The sequence below is a fragment of the Brachyhypopomus gauderio genome, chromosome 18 (assembly GCF_052324685.1).
Source record: "Brachyhypopomus gauderio isolate BG-103 chromosome 18, BGAUD_0.2, whole genome shotgun sequence".
Taxonomy (NCBI): domain Eukaryota; kingdom Metazoa; phylum Chordata; class Actinopteri; order Gymnotiformes; family Hypopomidae; genus Brachyhypopomus; species Brachyhypopomus gauderio.
This window is the reverse complement of record NC_135228.1, coordinates 20,239,518-20,259,835: the sequence shown is the minus strand read 5'-3', so window position 1 is coordinate 20,259,835 and position 20,318 is coordinate 20,239,518. Positions and strand designations below refer to the sequence as shown.

At 50.5% G+C, this 20,318-nt stretch overlaps 1 protein-coding gene across 1 annotated transcript; it reads left to right on the top strand.

Moving 5' to 3' along the window:
* Positions 1-291: 291 nt before the first annotated feature.
* Positions 292-18,508, top strand: pnpla7a (patatin-like phospholipase domain containing 7a). The gene is made up of 37 exons (XM_076979437.1): positions 292-395; positions 611-649; positions 898-929; positions 1,392-1,463; positions 1,665-1,752; positions 2,725-2,804; positions 3,033-3,121; positions 3,510-3,650; positions 3,833-3,992; positions 4,411-4,491; positions 4,656-4,784; positions 4,891-4,971; positions 5,721-5,859; positions 5,990-6,073; positions 6,383-6,468; positions 6,584-6,736; positions 7,010-7,087; positions 7,229-7,434; positions 8,236-8,367; positions 9,856-9,979; positions 10,895-11,008; positions 11,166-11,232; positions 11,520-11,669; positions 12,258-12,321; positions 12,810-12,978; positions 13,321-13,503; positions 13,617-13,735; positions 14,452-14,608; positions 14,708-14,824; positions 14,918-14,987; positions 15,076-15,192; positions 15,347-15,495; positions 15,635-15,787; positions 15,983-16,099; positions 16,257-16,341; positions 16,647-16,753; positions 16,888-18,508. Exons 2-37 carry the CDS (start codon positions 622-624, stop codon positions 17,026-17,028), a joined length of 4,062 nt encoding a protein of 1,353 aa, XP_076835552.1. The 5' UTR covers positions 292-395; positions 611-621; the 3' UTR covers positions 17,029-18,508.
* Positions 18,509-20,318: the final 1,810 nt, after the last annotated feature.

The window sequence follows — 20,318 nt, the reverse complement described above, 5'->3', positions numbered from 1 at the left end:
CGCTTATTTACAGTGTTATGGTCCATGAACGTACAATTTGTGTAGCTATTAGTTATAACTTATAATATACTATACAGGTCCCGCATTTTTGTCAGACTGTCAGATAATTGTTGTAATAATTTATTAACCTTATCCACATACTGTAGCTAAATATCTGGCTAGTACCCACAGGAGGGTCCTATCAAAGATATCCGTCAACAACAGTAGTAATCAACGCCACTTCTGATTGGCTAATACGGCACAAATTGACCAATGGCAGGACAGAATGTTGGGACCTCAAGTTTCAACCGAGATAACAGATATTTAGCATTCGTGAGAGGGAAAGAGACAGGCGCGGTTGTGAAAGTTTACAATGAAGTGAGGTTTGAAAAGGACGTCGAGTCGTTTTGCATAAAGTGAGTACGTTAACTATACATGATAGTAATAATATCCTTGTGTAGTGGGACAGCGGCTAGTTAGCGCCTGTCTGCTGTGCCTGACAGCTAGGCTAACTAGCATAACTAGACAGACAGGCAGCACAGAGGGAGGTTGTTGGGCACACACCTAATCCTGGTATCGGTCGTGTTGAAACCTTCCTGACACGTTAACCCAGCTACTCTGCGGCCTACAGGTGATCTAACGATGCCTGGCGTCTGCTGTGGGTCAACAGGTGAGTTGTAGCTAGTCAGGCACCAAGCAGACAGGTGTGTAGTTACTGGGTGGGTGATGGAGGTGAAGGTGGCGTGCTAGGTTAGGTTCCAGTGTCTCATCGAGCACACGTGTACTGGCTCAGATCCAGGTGATCACACTCACTTTGGGGGAGCAGGTACAATGAACTGACATTGTTAGGCCTGAAAACTGTAGGTGTTTGGTAGTGACAAAGTGTTATCCTTCTTGAAAAATCCTTCTTTTCTGTAGGGATGGCCGATGGGGTGTCAAGCAGTCATCCAGTAAGTGATGTTCATACTTAAACTGGCCTCATCTTTGTGAACGTGTTCAGTACATTTGTGTGTTGCATGTTAAACTACTAGGGGGAAAATACTAGGGATGTTTACACTCATACATGCGCTTTTGTGTTGAAGTTTTTGCCTCAAGAAAATATGTTTCATGGCAATTTTTTAATTCACTTGATTCAGAACGGCTCGTACCCTGCAGCTTTTTGTATTATTCCTTTTAACATGTCACATTTAAGCCTTTTTACAGTAAAGTGGTGCCTTTCATCCAAGGAAGGAAACTGAGCAAGCAGATTTTTGTGATTGTTTGCCCATAAACACTTGTTTGTTTTTGTTAAGCTTCAGAGAGGCCCCTGGGACATTGAAACATTGAGGTTGTTGGAGTTAAACAATGGAGCTGTTAGACTTGCAATCAATTTTGTATAAAAAAAAAAAACATGCCTGCATGTTTTGCACCAGGTTTTGAAAACTGGAATAGAACTTCGTGAACGCTTTCAGCAGTTTATGGAGGAGAGGATGCAGACCACCATGGTAATGTTATTCTCAGACATCTTGACTTTCATATGGGCTTTACTTATTAAGAGGTCATCATTTCATTGTAGAATTCAGGGAACAAGCTCAGGACCAGAGAGCAGTGCATCAAACCCACTGTTACTTGTACAAACAGTTCTCCTAGCTCCCTCTTCAATTAGAGAACATTCTTCCTAGCCTGGCTTTGGTTTTGTGTTACAGTTGACCGGCATGTTGATCGGTGCTGTGGTGGCAGTGTGTCTAATAGGAATCTCGGTGCTCTTCCTCTATCGCAGATATAAACTAGCAGGTAACTTCCAGATCCATTTTCCAAGTGCTACTGTGTCATCATGTTAAAGCTGAACATTTCATGCCCAGCTGTTGTATTACTATTACTTCAAAATTACATTTAAAAAGTGTCTCACAAGTGTTAATTAGATGTATTCACATGCATAGATCACCTGCAAATTCATGCAAATGACAAATCAGCAGTTATTTATTGTAGTGGAAGAACTTGATAGCCAATCGCAGGTTACGTGTGGAAATGTGCATATCTATATCTCAAAGCATCATACGACCCAGTTCTGTTTCGTATCCAGTACACTTTCAGGTGGATAGTACTTGGCACTTGGTAAAATGCCTGAATAGAAGTTGCCAGATTTTATTTTATTGCAAAAAATAAAGCAGAAATAAAAACGTCAGAAAGGAGCAAGGTGAGCTAAGACACAAGCACTGAAGTTCTGGGCCAAGCAGGGTTCAGTGAGGCTAATCCAATGATCAATATTGGATAAGCGGTCCGTAGTTGAAGAGCCAGAACTTAATGAAATGAAAGTGGATTATAAAGACACTAACGGGCCAAACGGGAGGAGCAGGGTGAGAAAGACAGACAGGTACTCAATAACCAACACGTACACAAGGCAGGAAATAACAGAAGTATAAATGCACTGGGTTATTGGAGGAAAATGGTAAACACGTGGAAGGCTGACGATAACGCTTTTGAGACAAGGCCCCGACTAAACCAGATAAGGATGAAAACAAACACATGACGCTTTGCACTTGTGCAATTGCTTTGCCCAAACAAGGGAGGGACTGAAACTGAATAATAAGTCTGGCTTTCCATTGTGGTGAGTATAAAGTAGTGATTTTCCTGGTGAAATATAGTGAGTAGAACTAAAAAGTGGACTGACAAATGCTGAAGTACTTGAATGCAGTACATATGCTTTTTGTTTTAAGCTTTGTGGGTTTTTGTTGTTGTTGGTATATGGTTTGTTGTGTTTCGCAGGTCAGCAGGCAGGTACCCCTCGCTATCGCTTCAGGAAGAGGGACAAGGTGCTTTTCTATGGCAGGAAGATTATGAGGAAGGTTGGTCACCACTAAACCATATAACCAACAACTTCCATGGCTAAATTAATTCAAAGCCAGCAAATGTTTTGCTTAATTGTTGGTGTGAAGTCTTTCTCAGCTCACTAGAGGGCAGCATTTATTATGCACCGTGACAGATGGCCGGGCTCCGAGCAGTGTCTGTAGGTCATGTGTTTGGTTGCCTCCTTCACTGACGAACCTTGGCATGTTTTTGCTTTTGTCTTTCAGGTTCAGACCCTTTCCTCAACCCCATCGTCCTCCTCCATCTCTAAACAGCGCCCTCGGAAGAGACCTAAAGTTCTAACTATCGCTCGCCGGTATGCATTCAAAATGCCCATTTGTCAGTCCTAGTTCTCGTTTAAAGTAACGATATCCCAAGCTGGATTTTGTAGCAACGGCCCAGGGCAGCAGCTACGCCTGCTCTCAGACACAGGTCCTGTGGGCAGTAAACGTGTGACCTCTGACCTCCAGACCAAGGAGCCAGCTCTCTAGCACGGCAGCCGGACAGCTGTTCCTCCTTCCTGAACGATTGGTTTTGTCTTGCCTTTCCAGCTCGTACAAAAAGAGCGTAGTTTGCAAATCCTCATGGGGTTGGCATTTAAAAGAGACCTTGGTGTACACCCTGACTTACGAACAGCGCAGTTCAGGGTTTCGTAGGCTGGTTGGAGGTGTGTGACGTGGCCCTGCTGGACTTTCGCTGTGCAGGATCTTGCGTATAAGGAAGGAGCCCCCTGCTCTGCAGCCGAAGGAGCCGCCTCCCTCCCTCCTGGAGGCTGACCTCACCGAGTTTGATGTGCAGAACTCCAATTTGCCCTCGGAGGTGCTTTACATGCTTAAAAATGTCAGGTAAGTACTTCTCACCTAATCACACGGGCGTTGTTCTAGTCCTGGGGGAACTTGGGCAGTTTGTAGAGAACAAATAAATTCCAAGTTGTGGAAAAAACTGCTGCTCTAGTTCGTGTGTCTGCTGCATCTGTTAGTGACGGAGTACTGAAATATGTGTGTGTGTGTGTGTGTGTGTGTGTCAGGGTGCTTGGTCACTTTGAGAAGCCCCTGTTCTTGGAGCTTTGTCGACACATGGTGTTGATTGAGCTACAGGAGGGTGAGGGCCTCTTCAGACCGGGAGATGATGACGACAGCATTTACGTGGTGCAGGACGGGAGGCTGGAACTCTGCATCCAGGAGAACGTGAGGCCCAACACCACGGACCACCTCACACTTTCCCAGAAGTCCTGGCGGCGTGACCTATTTAGAAGTCATTCCGTTTCTCAGAGCCTCGTTTGTCAAGCTGTGACTCTTTGCCCCGCCCAATCTAAACAGAAAAGGCCTGATGAAATCCCCACAGCCATGTGCAATGTACCATGAAAATAAAATACACACACATGCACAGTTCCATATCTCTATCCAATAGGAATAGAAAACAGAAAACAGTTTGTCATTGTGTATGTTTATATGAATGTACAGACATATGTATAAAGGGTCATTTACTACGAGTTGGTGTCCTTGACCATACTCTTTGTTGACCGTACCGTTTGAAGCGGTAGTTCTTGCGTCAGCATGCTGTGTTCTTTGCGTCTGGTTACACACGTGTGCCTTACGTGTGCAGGATGGCACGGTGCCTGTGGTGAAAGACGTGCTACCTGGAGACAGTGTTCACAGCCTGCTCAGCATTCTAGACATCATCACAGTGAGTCTCTCTCCTCTCTCTCTCTCTCTCTCTCCTGTCTCTCTCTCGGTCTGTCTGTGTTTCTGTCTCTCTCTCGGTCTGTGTCTGTCTTTCTCTCTCCCTCCAGTTTACAGAGCTTAATGCATAATCCTCTGTTCTTCTTTTTCTCCTCCCTCCCTCTGCAGGGTTACCCTGCCCCATATAAGACGGTGTCCGCTCGGGCAGCCATTCGTTCCACCATCCTGCGCCTGCCTGCTTCAGCCTTCCAGTCCGTCTTTGACAAATACCCAGAAACCCTAGTCAGGGTTATACAGGTACGGACCCGTACGCGCACGTACGGCACGCTGGCGTCGCTGAATCCCCCTCTATGTGTGTACAAGAATGAATTGGACGTGAAGTTGTTTTTGGATTATTTTTTAGATAATCATGGTGCGTCTACAGAGGGTGACCTTCCTTGCCTTACACAACTACCTGGGACTGACCACTGAACTCTTCAATCCTGTAAGAGAACATATTCTCTCTCTCTCTCTCTCACTCTCTCTCTCGCTCTCTCTCGCACTCACACATGTGTACATGTGATATACAGTCACACTGGGAGCGAAACACACACACACCCACCCAATCATGTACGCTCCCTTAAAGTTATTTTACGCCACATTAACCCCAGCGTCATCATCCCTCCTGCCCGTGAAGGCCATAAAGAGCTCGGGGAGTAAACGATTGTGAGCACGGGGCCTCCGTCTTCATTTACCAGGACTCTGGCTTCACTGCCCCCTGGACTGAGATGACCTAGCCAGGCCCTTCCCCCAGTGGAGGGGAGGTGGACCATCACTCTCCCCCTCATTCCAGGAGGCTCCTATGAGCGCGTGGGGGTGATAATGGGGAGCGTTCAGCCTGGATCAGTGGGGGGGGGGGTGGTGTCTCGATCATTGCTCATGCCCCTGGGGGGTGTTGTCTCGATCATTGCTCATGCCCCTGGGCTACTTGTGTTCTCCATTCACTTGTGAACACTCTTTACAGTACAATACAGTATCAACCCAGTACAGTAATTCAAAAATCAATTTCTCATGCTGTTCCTTTCAGCTTGGTTACATACGCTGTCCCTTACAGTGAGCAGGTTTTGTAGTACATGGTGATAAAAGTCCGTATAAACCCCGGCCAGCCTGTGCATTAACAAATTGCTCCCCATTAAGTTAAATGAAATGTGGATGGTGGGAATGTAAGGTGCTTGACTCTGGCTGTGTCAGTAGGAGAGCCAGGCGGTGCCTCTGACTGCGGTCAGCAGCGTCATGGCGGAGGGAAGCCCCACCCGATGTCCTCGACGCCCCCACGCTCACGCTCCTCTGGACGAAGATCCCAGCCAGGGGCCCTCAGAATCTACTGACTCGGGTAGGTACGTGTGTGCGCACGCCACGTCCGTGCACACACACACACACACACACGTACGTGCACACGCGCCTTCACAGACCAGTAGGAATCAGGATCTATTTTGCTGATCAGTTCGTTCCTCTTTGCCCAGACGGAGGGAGAGCCGGTTCTTCAGAGAATCCAGCTACAGCCGTCAGAAAGCCCAGATCGGTCTCGGTGCCCGTGGATTTCACAGGTGACACCTCTCTGCACCATTGATCATGGTTGCACACACACACACACACACACACATACACACACACACAGCATGGCCACCCCATCTGATCTTTTAAGTAACACAGTTTAGCATTAAATCTATTCTGTATGTCCTTTCTGCAAGCTGTACAAGGGGATGGAGAAAAGGGTGTGTTTTTCAGTCCAGGATATCGGGGGTCGGGGGACTGACTGTGGTTCAGTGTGTTTGTGGTTCAGTGTGTTTGTGGTTCAGTGTGTGACTGCGCTTCATGTGTTTGTGGGTCGTTGTGACTGGATTGTGGCTACGCAGGAATGGCTGCCAATGACATGAGCATGGCGTATGAACGAGCCCGGGTGACCATGGACGAGACTCCACCCAGCCCCGTTCTGCATAAAGTACCGGTTCTGCCCCGCACACACACACACACACACACACACACACACACACACACACACTGCTGCATGCTCATTCCAGCATGTTCAATGCTTTGCTTCCATTTCCACCTTTCAGTCTATTCTGAAGAAGACTGTCACCATGCAACACACCCCATCGGCTGTCATTCACTACACGGACAGTGGGGGGCGCTCCGATGTCCACCCCAATAAAGTGGGTGCCATCTTCCAGGCAGCCAAGAAAGACCTGTTGGGCATTATCCAACTGCAAGTGAGTGCTGAAGGGGGGGGTAGGGGGGGGGGGGGGGTCATTGGGCTAGCCAGCATGATTGCTCAACAGCGTTTGGGATGTCCACATATATACATGGACAGCAGGTTTTGGTATATTATGCGAGGCACACAACCAGACGTCACACAGGAAGGTGTGTGTGTGTGTGTGTGTGTGTGTGTGTGTGTGTGTGTGTGTGTGTGTGTGTGTGTGTGTGTGTGTGTGTGTGTGTGTGTGTGTGTGTGTGTGTGTGTGTGTGTGTGTGTGTGTGTGTAGGACCCCAGTCTGCTGGAGGGCCGGGTGACCCTGCACCAGGTGAAGGCTGGATCTGTGGTGGCTCGTCAAGGAGACCAGGTTCCGTTATTAATGCACACTCTGACCTCCGAAACTGTGCCGCTATTTTGCGACTTTAGTTGTTGCAGTTATTGTTTATTTAATATTGATAAGGTTCCGTGTGTGTGTGTGTGTGTGTGTGTGTGTGTGTGTGGTCTGCAGGAAGTTAGTGTGCAGTTTGTGATTTCAGGCTTGCTGCATGTGTACCAGCGGATGATCGATCGTGAGGAGGAGACGTGTTTGTTTGTGACCCACCCCGGGGAGCTGGTGGGCCAGCTGGCTGTACTCACGGGAGAAGCGCTCATCTTCAGCGTGCGGGCGCTTCGCGAGTGCACCTTCCTGTCCATCTCCAAAACACACTTCTACGAGTACGACCGCTCATGTAAACGCACTTCTACGAGTACGACCGCTCATGTAAACGCACTTCTACGAGTACGACCGCTCATGTAAACGCACTTCTACGAGTACGACCGCTCATGTAAACGCACTTCTACGAGTACGAACGCTCATGTAAACGCACTTCTACGAGTACGAACGCTCATGTAAACGCACTTCTACGAGTACGAACGCTCATGTAAACGCACTTCTACGAGTACGACCGCTCATGTAAACGCACTTCTACGAGCACGACCGCTCATGTAAACGCACTTCTACGAGCACGACCGCTCATGTAAACGCACTTCTACGAGTACGAACGCTCATGTAAACGCACTTCTACGAGCACGACCGCTCATGTAAACGCACTTCTGCGAGCACGACCGCTCATGTAAACGCACTTCTGCGAGCACGACCGCTCATGTAAATGCACTTCTGCGAGCACGACCGCTCATGTAAACGCACTTCTACGAGTACGACCGCTCATGTAAACGCACTTCTACGAGTACGACCGCTCATGTAAACGCACTTCTACGAGTACGACCGCTCATGTAAACGCACTTCTACGAGCACGACCGCTCATGTAAACGCACTTCTACGAGCACGACCGCTCATGTAAACGCACTCCACCAGGCAGCTGAAGTAACTGCAAGCATTTCTGGAGAGGATCCATTTTTTGTATCGTTTTGTGTATTGAGATGCAAAGAACTTGGTGCATTGACACGGAATTAGAGTTACTGTGTTACTTTGTGTGTGTGTGTGTGTGTGTGTGTGTGTGTGTGTGTGTGTGTCAGGATAATGCGTGCAGAGCCCACAGTCGTGCTGACCATTGCTCACTCGGTAGTGCGCAGAATGTCTCCGTTTGTCAGGCAGATTGACTTTGCCCTGGACTGGATGGCGGTGGAGGCCGGCCGTGCCGTCTACAGGTACCACCCCCGAACACTCTCCTACCCCCCCCTCCTACTCTCCCTCTCCTACCCCCCTCCTACTCTCCCTCTCCTACCCCCCTCTCACCCCCCCTCTCACCCCCCCTACTCTCCCTCTCACCCCCCCCCCCCTCCTACTCTCCCTCTCCTACCCCCCTCTCACCCCCCCTCTCACCCCCCCTCTCACCCCCCCTACCCCCCTCTCCTACCCCCCTCTCCTACCCCCCTCTCCTACCCCCCTCTCACCTCTCCTACTCTCCCTCTCCTACTCTCACCTCTCCTACTCTCCCTCTCCTACCCCCCTCTCCTACCCCCCCTCTCCTACCCCCCCTCTCCTACCCCCCCTCTCCTACCCCCCCTCTCACCCCCCTCTCCTACTCTCCCTCTCACCCCCCCTCTCCTACCCCCCCTCTCCTACCCCCCCTCTCCTACCCCCCTCTCCTACCCCCCCTCTCCTACCCCCCCTCTCACCCCCCTCTCCTACTCTCCCTCTCACCCCCCCTCTCCTACTCTCCCTCTCACCCCCCCTCTCCTACTCTCCCTCTCACCCCCCCTCTCCCACCCCCCCTCTCCTACCCCCCTCTCCTACTCTCCCTCTCACCCCCCCTCTCCTACTCTCCCTCTCACCCCCCCTCTCCTACCCCCCCCTCTCCTACCCCCCCCTCTCCTACCCCCCCTCTCCTACCCCCCTCTCCTACCCCCCTCTCACCCCCCCTCTCCTACTCTCCCTCTCCTACCCCCCTCTCCTACCCCCCTCTCCTACCCCCCTCTCCTACCCCCCCTCTCCTACCCCCCCTCTCCTACCCCCCCTCTCCTACCCCCCCTCTCACCCCCCTCTCCTACCCCCCCTCTCCTACCCCCCCTCTCACCCCCCTCTCCTACTCTCCCTCTCACCCCCCCTCTCCTACTCTCCCTCTCACCCCCCCTCTCCTACTCTCCCTCTCACCCCCCCTCTCCCACCCCCCCTCTCCTACCCCCCTCTCCTACTCTCCCTCTCACCCCCCCTCTCCTACTCTCCCTCTCACCCCCCCTCTCCTACCCCCCCTCTCCTACCCCCCCTCTCCTACCCCCCTCTCCTACCCCCCTCTCACCCCCCCTCTCCTACTCTCCCTCTCCTACCCCCCTCTCCTACCCCCCTCTCCTACCCCCCCTCTCCTACCCCCCCTCTCCTACCCCCCCTCTCCTACCCCCCCTCTCCTACCCCCCCTCTCCTACTCTCCCTCTCACCCCCCCTCTCCTACCCCCCCTCTCACCCCCCTCTCCTACCCCCCCTCTCCTACTCTCCCTCTCACCCCCCCTCTCCTACCCCCCCTCTCCTACTCTCCCTCTCACCCCCCTCTCACCCCCCCTCTCCTACCCCCCCTCTCCTACCCCCCCTCTCACCCCCCCTCTCACCCCCCCTCTCCTACCCTAATACCCTCTCCTACCCCCCCCCCCCCCCTTCCCCCCTAACTGCCGTGTCCTGTAACGTGTCCCCCGTGTCCCCAGGCAGGGCGATAAATCTGACAGCACCTTCATCGTGCTCAGCGGACGATTTCGCTCCGTCATCCTGAAGGAGGACGGGAAGAAGGAGCTGGCCGGCGAGTATGGCCGAGGAGACCTCATCGGAGTGGTGAGCGTCCCGCACGTCCCGCATGTCCTGCATGGACACTCTTCTGCTTTCTGTCCCTCCTTCTTTAGGCTAAGCACCCCCTTATGGGCTTTTGGAGATGTGCAGGTTGATTATGTTTGTAATGGAGGTGGAGATGGTTCTCATGTGCGTTTATGTCCCTGGCCTTAAGGGACGTAGCAGAGCGGAGGTGTTGTAGCTCCTCTCCTGGGTGATTCCCCACGGTCTTCTATTCATACCGTCCGTGTCCTGATTGGATAGTATCTTGTGCGTCTCCGTGGTGATGCCACTGCTGCTAAGAATACCTGTCCATGCTGATGCCATGGTTACATGCTGTGAAGGTTGCTGTAGAGGCTTTGTGTGAGGTCCAGGGGAGTCGGATCTGTTCGTCCACATTTAGTTCTCCACGTCACTGCCATGGCACTATTGGTTTGGGTTTGGGTTTTTTTTTTTTTTATGGTCAAATTTTGAATGATGTTTTTTGACCTTTGTGCATTCTCGGATATATTTTTGTCACACTTGGTTAAAAAAAAAGAAATAGGCCTTTGACATGGAGCAACTAATAGAAGGAGATGCACTTACTCTGTGTTTGATTTCTATTTCAGTTCTGTACTTAACAGCTTATTTTAAAATTTATACTCTATGGTAAAAATAAACTCTTCATGGCCACTTTAAAAAAAAAAAAAAGTTTCTTTCGAACCCTAGATTAAATCTAAATTTAAACCTTTAAAAAAACAAATGTCTTCAGTGAGACCCTATTGGCAATGTAGTCTGTGAAACGGGGCGTAAATCTATTAAACCCACATGTTCGTCACTACGCTTGGCCCACCGGTTCTTTCTTGCGTTCTGCGCGGCTGCAGGACGGTTTGGACTGTGCTTCACCAGACGTGTGTTTTGTGTGGGTGGGGTTTCTTCTAGGTGGAGGCCCTCACCCATCAGAACAGGGCCACGACGGTCCACGCTGTGAGAGACTCCGAGCTTGCTAAGCTCCCACAGGGTGCTCTCAGCTCAATTAAGAGGAAGTTCCCTCAGGTACCCGGTCCCCCCCCCACACCTCACCTTTTGGGATGTGAACTCATTTTACACATCCGTGCGTCTCAGTCTTTCATTATCCGTTCTCCCCACTCCCTCTTTTTTTCCTTTTCCTTCCCCCCCTCTCCCCCCCTCCGTCTCTGTGTGGTGTTTGCAGGTAGTCACACGCCTTATTCATCTTCTGGGACAGAAGATCCTTCAGCAGGTTAACGGCCCTCTGACTGGTATGAGCCGCTCGCCTGTGTGCATACGTGTACATGCATGTGTGTACATGTGTACCTGTGCGCCTGTGTCTGTTGGTGTTCTACATCAGGTTATATATGTTGTAGCTCTCTGTCGCTGAACAAGTCTAGGGACCATTTTCTTGGAAACTCAGTACAGTGGTTATTCATTTATTTTTTGTCTGCTGGTATAATTTAATCAAAGACTCTGGATATTTTCTTCATCAGGTGATCAGTAAAAGTACGTAATGCTCTGAAGCTCTGAGAATGTTTCTCCTGATCTTTCACAGCACGCAGTCTGGCTCTGCACAGACCGGGCAGTAAGTGGGACGCTGGGAACCCCGCCTCCAATCTGTCCACCGTCTCCGTGCTGCCCGTGTCCGACGAGGTCCCTCTCACCGCCTTCACCTTGGAGCTCCAACACGCACTCATCGCCATCGGTAACAACACACCTTCTCACTGGACGAGAGATGTTTTCACTGGGTTATTTGCGTTCTGTGTACCAGGGATCTAGCTTGGTCGTTGTAGTGGTATATGTATGTACGCCCAGGTGTACCTTTCTGGGCTCTCCGTTCAAACCGCTGCAAACCAAATGTGCAGCTACATCCTTGTTTACATTTCATTTAAAAAGAAAATAATATTTGCCCTGTTTAATGTTTATCGTGTTATATTTTTCCAATCAACCACAAGGTAACTCTGCTCTTCAAAAGTTGATAGAAACAGCTGAACGTGCTCGAGGACTGGGCTGTCTGGAGTGGGTGGTCCAGTACAGGTCGAGCAGGCTTGTGTTGATGGTGGTGTTGCATTTTGTTGATGTGAAGATCCACTGAGAAGTGTGTGTGTGTGTGTGTGTGTGTGTGTGTGTGTGTGTGTGTGTGTGTGTGTGTGTGTGTGTGCGCGCTTTGCTTGCCGTGGGAGGGGATGGATCAGTAGCTCGGAGTGCTGTGATGTGTCTGATCCCTGCTGGAGTGTTTTTTTGTTTGTTTGTTTGTTTGTTTTTTACCTTACCTGTCAGATTTGTCTTCCAGGTCCCACTCTCCTCCTGACCAGTGACATCATCAAACAGCATCTGGGCTCGGCTGCGTTGGACAGGTGCGCTCGGCAGTGTGATGTATTTGGTGTTCACACATACAAACATCCTGTTTCTGATGTGTAAATAAGGGACTCTGAATAGCAGTCCCAAACTTTACACATTTGATGTGTAATGAAGTTTTTTATTTTTTTTTTGTACTGAGTGATGTGTAACTGCATCATACGCTTCAGTAGGTAAAGAGTTCCTCTGAGATACACACTCGAATCCTCAAACTACGAATGATCCCCGCCCCCCTCCCCCACACCACTGCTGAGGAACATCTCTAGCTCTTTCATTCATGAGCTTTTTCGCAGACTTACCAAATTCTTTGTTGTGTTTTTTTTTTTAACCAAATTCTCTTTTCTGAGGTAATGGGGCTTCTTCCTCTCAGCTGAGACGTGTGTCTGTGATGGCGGGGCGTGTTGCTCTCCGTGGTGTGCACCAGCCTCTCCTCCGTGGTGGGAGTGCTCGGGGAGGTGCGATGCTAACCCGGCTCTTCCTCTCCCAGTGTGCACGAGTACCGCCTGTCCAGCTGGCTGGGTCAGCAGGAGGACATCCACCGGATCGTCCTGTACCAGACGGACACGTCCCTCACGCCCTGGACCCAACGCTGCATCCGCCAGGCCGACTGCATCATCATCGTGGGACTCGGGGACCAGGACCCCGCCGTGGGGGAGGTGCGCACGCATCATCACCATGCTGCCTCTCGGTCCGGTCCCACACCGGCCTGTCCGGTCCGGCCTGTGTGCAGCTGATGTTATTAACAGTGGGCAGGAAGAAACTTTAGAAATGGTCGATACTACCTGCACTACCTCCATAACATTTAATGGTGCAGACCTAACTGAGAGTGAAGCACTATAAAACCTGTTTGGAGTTCCTCACTTTGGCACGTGTCGGTTCCTTGAAGGCTACTGCCTGTGTCGGGCTGTTTCCCCAGCACTTCTGCACATTGAGTGTGTGTGTGTGTGTCTGTGTGCCTCTGTGTGCCTCTGTCTGTGTGTGTGTGTGTGTGTGTATAGCTGGAGCGCATGCTAGAGGGCAGTGCAGTCAGGGCCCAGAAGCAGCTGGTGCTTCTCCATCGCGAGGACGGCCCGGCACCGACCGGCACGGCCGAGTGGCTCAACATGCGCACCTGGATCTCCAGACACCTGCACCTGTCCTGCCCCCGCCGGGTCTTCAGCAGGAGGAGCCTGACCAAGCTGGTGAGACGCCCACCCTTCCACCCCTTCTTCTTCACCATCGTCTTCCTGCAGCACCCACCCACCTCCGCCCACAACGACACATCCACCCATGTGCTTGTGTGCCCCCCCCCCAGAGGGAAATGTACCAGCGGGTGTTTCAGAAGCCTGCGGACCGACACTCCGACTTCTCCCGGCTGGCTCGCGTGCTGACGGGCAACGCCATCGCTCTGGTGCTGGGGGGAGGAGGGGCCAGGTACGTCTCCCCAAACGTGAACTCTTAATGACTTGAACCCAGGTAGCATCACAAAGCTGCCGTGTACCGATCTGTATGGTGGTGTTTTTTACTGCATCAAGAAGTAATTAAAACAAAGGGCTAATGCCAAGGCCTTAATTAGTCACTAAACTCAAGTTCTCCTTGTACCTCTCTGCTCCTTTGTGTTTGAGCCTTGCTCTGTCAAAACCTTTTAACCTTTCTTCACCTCACTTTCACTTTGCCCTTTAGCCACCTGCGTGTTCTATCTATCTATCTATCTATCTCTCTCACCCCCCTCCCCCCTTCACTTCTCTTTCCCTTCACTGTTCTGACGGTCTGTTTGTTTGTCTGTCCTGTCTCTCTGTATTGTGCAGGAGGTGTTTTAAAGGTTGGTTTGCTGTTCTCTTCGTGTCTGTCAGGCTGTGTGTTTGAGCGGTATAAATGCTTTTCTCCTCACGCTACACCGCCTTGTCAACTGTATTCCACAGATGGATCGATACACTCATTCTGAACCTGCTAGGGTCATTTGTTGTTTCTGCTAATTTGTCCAATTTATTCAGCTGAATGTGCTTTACATGTGACACACCTGTGCTGAATTCTTTGTTACACATAGTCAGTCCTCTGTGGAGGCAAAGATAAGTTGTGTTGAATGATCGTGCTGGTCTGGGTGGGTTCCTCTCATGTTCTCGGTGGGTTTACCATGTCGTCTGTGTCAGGGGCTGCTCTCAGGTGGGCATCCTGCGTGCGCTCACCGAGTCTGGGATCCCCGTGGACCTCGTGGGGGGCACCTCCATCGGCTCCATGATGGGGGCGTTGTATGCGGAGGAGCGAAGCTACAGCCGGATGAGAATACGAGCCAGGGAGTGGGCTATGGTCAGGAATCTCCTCCGCCTGCACCTCCTGTATCTTGGGTATGTAAGCCCCTCAGATGTTTCTCCTGGACTGACCTTGCCTGTTGACTTTAACGTGAAGGAGATGACCTCGGTGTTCAAGAAGATTCTGGATCTGACCTACCCCATCACCTCCATGTTTTCTGGAGCAGCCTTTAACTCCAGCATCCACGCGGTGTTCAAGGATAAGCAAATCGAGGTGAGAAAGGAGCTTGTGGTTCGCAGGCCAGCACAGATCATCTTTCCAAGAGCCGCAGCAATTCACCTCTCTGTCCTGTTTTGATTTCTGCAGGATCTCTGGATTCCTTATTTCAATATCACCACTGACATCACGGCTTCTGCCATGAGGGTGCACACTGACGGTGAGTTGGAGTTCCGCGCAGGCCCTGGGTCTCCTCTAACCAGCAGTCCTGCTTTAATTTGGTCTCCATCCATGTCTGCCTCTCTCAGGCTCTCTGTGGAGATATGTGCGGGCCAGCATGTCTCTGTCCGGGTACCTTCCCCCTCTGTGTGACCCCAAAGATGGACATCTGCTTATGGACGGAGGATACATTAACAACCTGCCTGGTCTGCTCGCCATCTCTACGCTACAATGCAGGACAATGCATATGAATTTCATTTTTCAGTGTTTGAGGGCTCAGTCTGGTCATCTGAGATGATCGGAGAGGCTGTCTGCACTGGTGTGAGTCTTCCGTTATGTCACTCGTTGGTTCTCCTACAGCGGATGTGGCGAGGTCCATGGGAGCGAAGGTTGTGATTGCCATTGATGTGGGCAGCCAGGATGAAACCAATCTCACCAACTACGGCGATGCCCTGTCTGGCTGGTGGCTGCTATGGAAACGACTAAACCCCCTGGCGGAGAAAGTCAAAGTAAGAGGAATTGCGTTCGGCCTGGAATAAAATAAAAATTAGGTGACTTCTCACGTCTTGTATTGGATAAGGCTGTGTGTGGTTTTGTGTGTGTGTGCGTGTGCGTGCATGTGTGTGTGTGCGCGTGTGTGTGTGTTAGGTGTTGAACATGGCGGAGATCCAGACTCGGCTGGCATATGTGTGCTGTGTCAGGCAGTTGGAATCCGTGAAGAACAGTGATTACTGTGAATACATCAGACCTCCCATCAATCACTACCGCACTCTGGAGTTCGGCAAGTTTGATGAGATTGCCGTGAGTGCCTTTCTGCGTGTCTCCTTTAATTCTCCACCCCTCCCCCAGGCAAGAGCCCACCCACTTCCTTTTCCCCCTCGTTTTGACCCCCATCATTCTCTCTAACGAGACCTCTACATCATGTTAGGGTGGTGCCCCCCCCCCCAGTGCTGGGCAGCGTCCCGCTGTGGTGACTGTGCTCTCCTCTCTCGGCAGGAGGTGGGATACCAGCACGGGAAGACGCTGTTTGACGTGTGGCACAGGAGCAGCGTGGTGGACAAGATGTTGAGGGACCGGCGCCAGGAGGAGTTTCACAACACCCACGGCAAAAACGTGAGCGCTTCACGTGCGGGCTTAACACAGGTGCACGCACGTGTGCACGGCCCGGGGAGCACGAGCACTCCCACGCGCAGCCCAGAGGAAGGCGGGGCTGAGCTGGTCCGGGTTTTAAATACGAGCCCGGCTGATGGGTCTGGTTTTGTGCTTTTAGATGGTGACGTGTCCGAACGCCTCGTTCACCGACCTGGCGGAGATAGTGTCCCGCATCGAGCCTGCCAAACCTGCGCTTGTGGACGGTGAGTCAGAGAGAAGCACTGGAGAAGGCAGGGGAGGATCGCTCAAGTGGCCACGTATTTATTCCAACACTCTGGGGAATTATTGGCAAGCTGTCTTAGGAATTTTGGCATGTCCGCCTTAGAGTATTAGAAAGGTTCAAAAAATTTATCTGCTCTGAACGGAGGAAGTAATTTTGTAAAATCATTATCATTAGCCTTGTTTGCTGTCATTTCTTTTATTAATTCTCTCTCTCTCTCTCTCTCTCTCTCTCTCTCTCTCTCTCTCTCTCTCTCTCTCTCTCTCTCTCTCTCTCTCTCTCTCTCAGAGGAGTCAGACTATCACACTGATTATGATGAGGATCTGGTGGAGAGTGCTCCTTCGGATATGGAGCTGGCTACCCACCACACAGAGGAAGAGCTCACTGCTGACACTGTGAGTCCCCCCCACTCAGAACCCCCCCCAGCTTGGGCGTATTATCAGTGTAAAAGCAAATCGGCTAATCTAACGACTGCTGGTAATAAGGACCAAGCTGGTAATGCTCAGAAAACTCACTCTCTCGTTTCCAGGATGAGGAGGTGGAGCCCAACCACACCCGTGTCCTCGCCAGCCCGGCCGACGTGGTGCCCGTGTCCCCCCCGCAGACTCCGCCCCGCCCAGGGTCTCCCGGCTCCTCCGTCGTGAGGGCCCGGAAGGTTTGTGGCCGCTGAGACCTCAGCCCCGGCCCCGAGCCGCTACCGCTGGACCCGCAGTAGAATTCTACAGCACAGCAGTGCTCAAAGCACACACTGTTTCCCTACCCAGCATGCACTGCTCTGAGATTGCACTGTACCTTCTGGTTATTATTGAATCGGTTCTGTTTTACCCCCTTGAAATGTCGAGACGTTGATGCCTAATTAGGATATATGGTTGAAACAGGTGTGTTCTTCATGGACAGATTGTGATCTGTTTTGCAACAGCATATGCCCACATTCCCATTATCTCTGAGCAGTGGTTTATGTAAAATCAGTTCCTGTTGGCATACTTTTTGCGATTATCGAATCTCCAAATTCACAGCAGTGTGAATGGTGAGAAAGTACTAATGAATCGGTTGAACAGGGGTAGAGATGAGATCGATCTGCTCCTTTTCTCACCATTTCCTTGAGATGGAGCAGTCTGCACTCTGTAATGGTGTATTAAACCATTGTGGTCATGTCTCAAAGCCAGATGAAGCCCAAAACTGAAGTTAACTGTCCACATGAACTGGATTCACCATTGGCACTGCAGTTTAGACCAAAGCTAATCCAAACCTGGCCCTTTGTTTTGGAGCACCATCGTCTACTCTTTAAAACGCAGAAAGCTGCATTTATCGAACTATTTTGCGTTTTTTCACCCGGTTGAGTGTAAATCCACAACGGTGAGTCTCTCTCGCACCCATCAGACAAAAAGACGAAAGGTGGCTCGGTCTCAGACGAAAGATGACTGTCTCACCTGGACAAGATATTGCTGGACATTGGACAAAATCTCTACACTTTTTCCCTTTCGTCTGCGTGCAGACACACGGACGTCCAAGCAAGCCTCAAACAAAGCAAGCCTGTCAATGCAAAAATATTTCAAACCGTGTATGTTTTTGTTTAAATCAGTGCCTTTACCTATGCTGCTTCTAACCCCACCAGCCATAGCAGTGTACTGAAGTAGGATTCTTCCAACACTCCTACCAATCAACCCCAAAATACTAAAAGTAATCGTTTTCTGTAGTTACGATTGATTTTTGATTTCACTGTAATTGAGTCTATGCCTTATTGAGTGTTTTACAGTACATTTGAGTCGGGGGATATATTCAGTCCTCCATGTGCCTTCTCTAGGTTGTTCATTTTTAAACATGTTTAGGCCGTGCCTGAGCGTACAGACGGAAGAACGTGCCTGAAGAAACTTCTGCAGCACGCCTGCCTGCACAGTGTGACCTGAAACTTCACAACAGTGGAGCTGCTGCTGCACTGCCTGTGCCAACCCTCGCCCGCTCTGTAAACACCGTCAGGGGCTTTTTATACGACTCCTCTCTTCACAGCTCTGTGAATGTGAACGTCCTCATTTACTTTGGAAGCAGAAAATATGCATTTATGTTTTTTTTTTTTTAGGTAATCCCCAAACGTTTGGCAAATCTGTACACGAGACACTAACCATTATGCAATAAAATGCAACTGACTCTTGTATTTTTGGTGCTTAATACAAGGCGATAATGGGGAGTTTTGTTTCTTCTTTGGCCTGATGTAGCAAGTGTAGGTTTTGAGGTGACGCAAAAAGGCGTTTGCAGTATGACTGCAGCACAGATCATGTTGTGTACAGGAAGACGTAGGCCTCGTGGTTGCCCGATCTTCCGTTATTGCACGTTCCAGCAGCACCATGCGTTCAGCGTTAATCATGCAGCTAAATGTTGGAGCTCTGCTGAAGGGCATTGGACACGCGCCAGTCCGCGTGCTTCAGGCCCGGCTCCCTGCTGCTCGCCCTGGACCAAGATGCTTACGTGAACCGCAGTATTTATGATCTTCTCCCCCGAGAGGGTGGGAGGCATGGCACTTATCGCCGAGGCGAGTGTTTTGTTAACGTCTTATGTGGACGAGGGTCCCACTGAAGAAAATGATGACGTAAGCTGACTAGTTCTTCTCCAGCTGCTTGCTTGCTCTCATCATCTGCGCTATCATGCTAGAACGTTCCCTCCAGACGGCCTTGCGGTGGAGGTCACCTTCCCCCCCTGGTTGTCTGCGGCTCGGTCCGCTCTGGGTTGCGGAGATGTCGAGATGTCCACTGCATCACCTCCTCTTATCACCTCAGACATCCCCGCCTGCTTAGCACTTAGTTCTTCACACGTGTGGCGTGTTCCGTAGTGTTGCTTCAATGTTGTAGAGCCACTGTTGTGTTGAGTAGAGGCTCAAATGGAGGTGGATGATTGAAGGATGGAGACGAATAGGAGGAACCAGGTTTAGGTACTCTGCAAACGAAAATCAGCTGCTAATAGGTGCAGGCAGAAGTGCCATTTTTGAAAGCAAAACCAGGAGCACTCAATGTGCTGTGAAAATGTAGCCTACATGTGTGTTTGCTACTAAAATATGAGATAAGATATGAAAAGGCCTTATTATTCCATATTGCCAATTTCTACTGTCTGTGTATTTAATGCAGCTCACCCTAACTGAATTTGCTCCAGTGAGTTAAACGTATCTAACTCGAATTTGTAGCGTACATGGCCTCTACACTGCGATCAGACTCCTGTTTGTCGTTGGCCACTGGGTGTCGCTGTAGAGCAGACTGTTGGCGCTCTCGCAGCAGGTTACAGTGAGAAGCAGGAGAGAGTCTGAGGTGCAGAGACGGATGAGGAGGCGGGGGGACATAGTTACACATTTGTTTAGCTCTTCAAAGAGGGAGGGCTTTTAACATTCTCTGTCTCTCTCTCTCTCTCCAAACTTCAGAACGTCAGAATGAAAGACTCTATTAGGGGGAAACTGGGTTAGACAGCAAGAAGTAGAATGAAGGGTGGGTGTATGTTTGTGTGTGTGTGTGTGTGTGTGTGTGTGTGTGTGTGTGTGTGTGTGTGTGTGTGTGTTTGTGTGTAGGTGAGATGGATGACTGATCTCTCACTGAGGTAAATGTGTATCTGATCAATCTTCTGACTCACTGTTGTTGCTTGAAGTAGGGGAATGTGTGAGCTGTAATGCATGATAGCCGCAAGCAAAGCCCTAAGGGGCACTGGGAAACACAGGAGCAGGACCGGCCTGACCATGTACTACACACACACACACCCACACGCTGATCCCTATAGCCATTACTTCACTGCTTCTGCCAACTCCTGTCTTGATTGTCAGTAACCCCCCCCCCCCCCCCCCCATAAATAGAGTTTATGGGTATTAACTGTTCTATTGCACTTAATAGCCTCTTTTGTACCCTCCAAAAACTGATGGCTACTCACCATGACCTACATTTGCTTAATAATCTTGGGTTTTGTTTGTTGTCTGGTAGAATATTACCC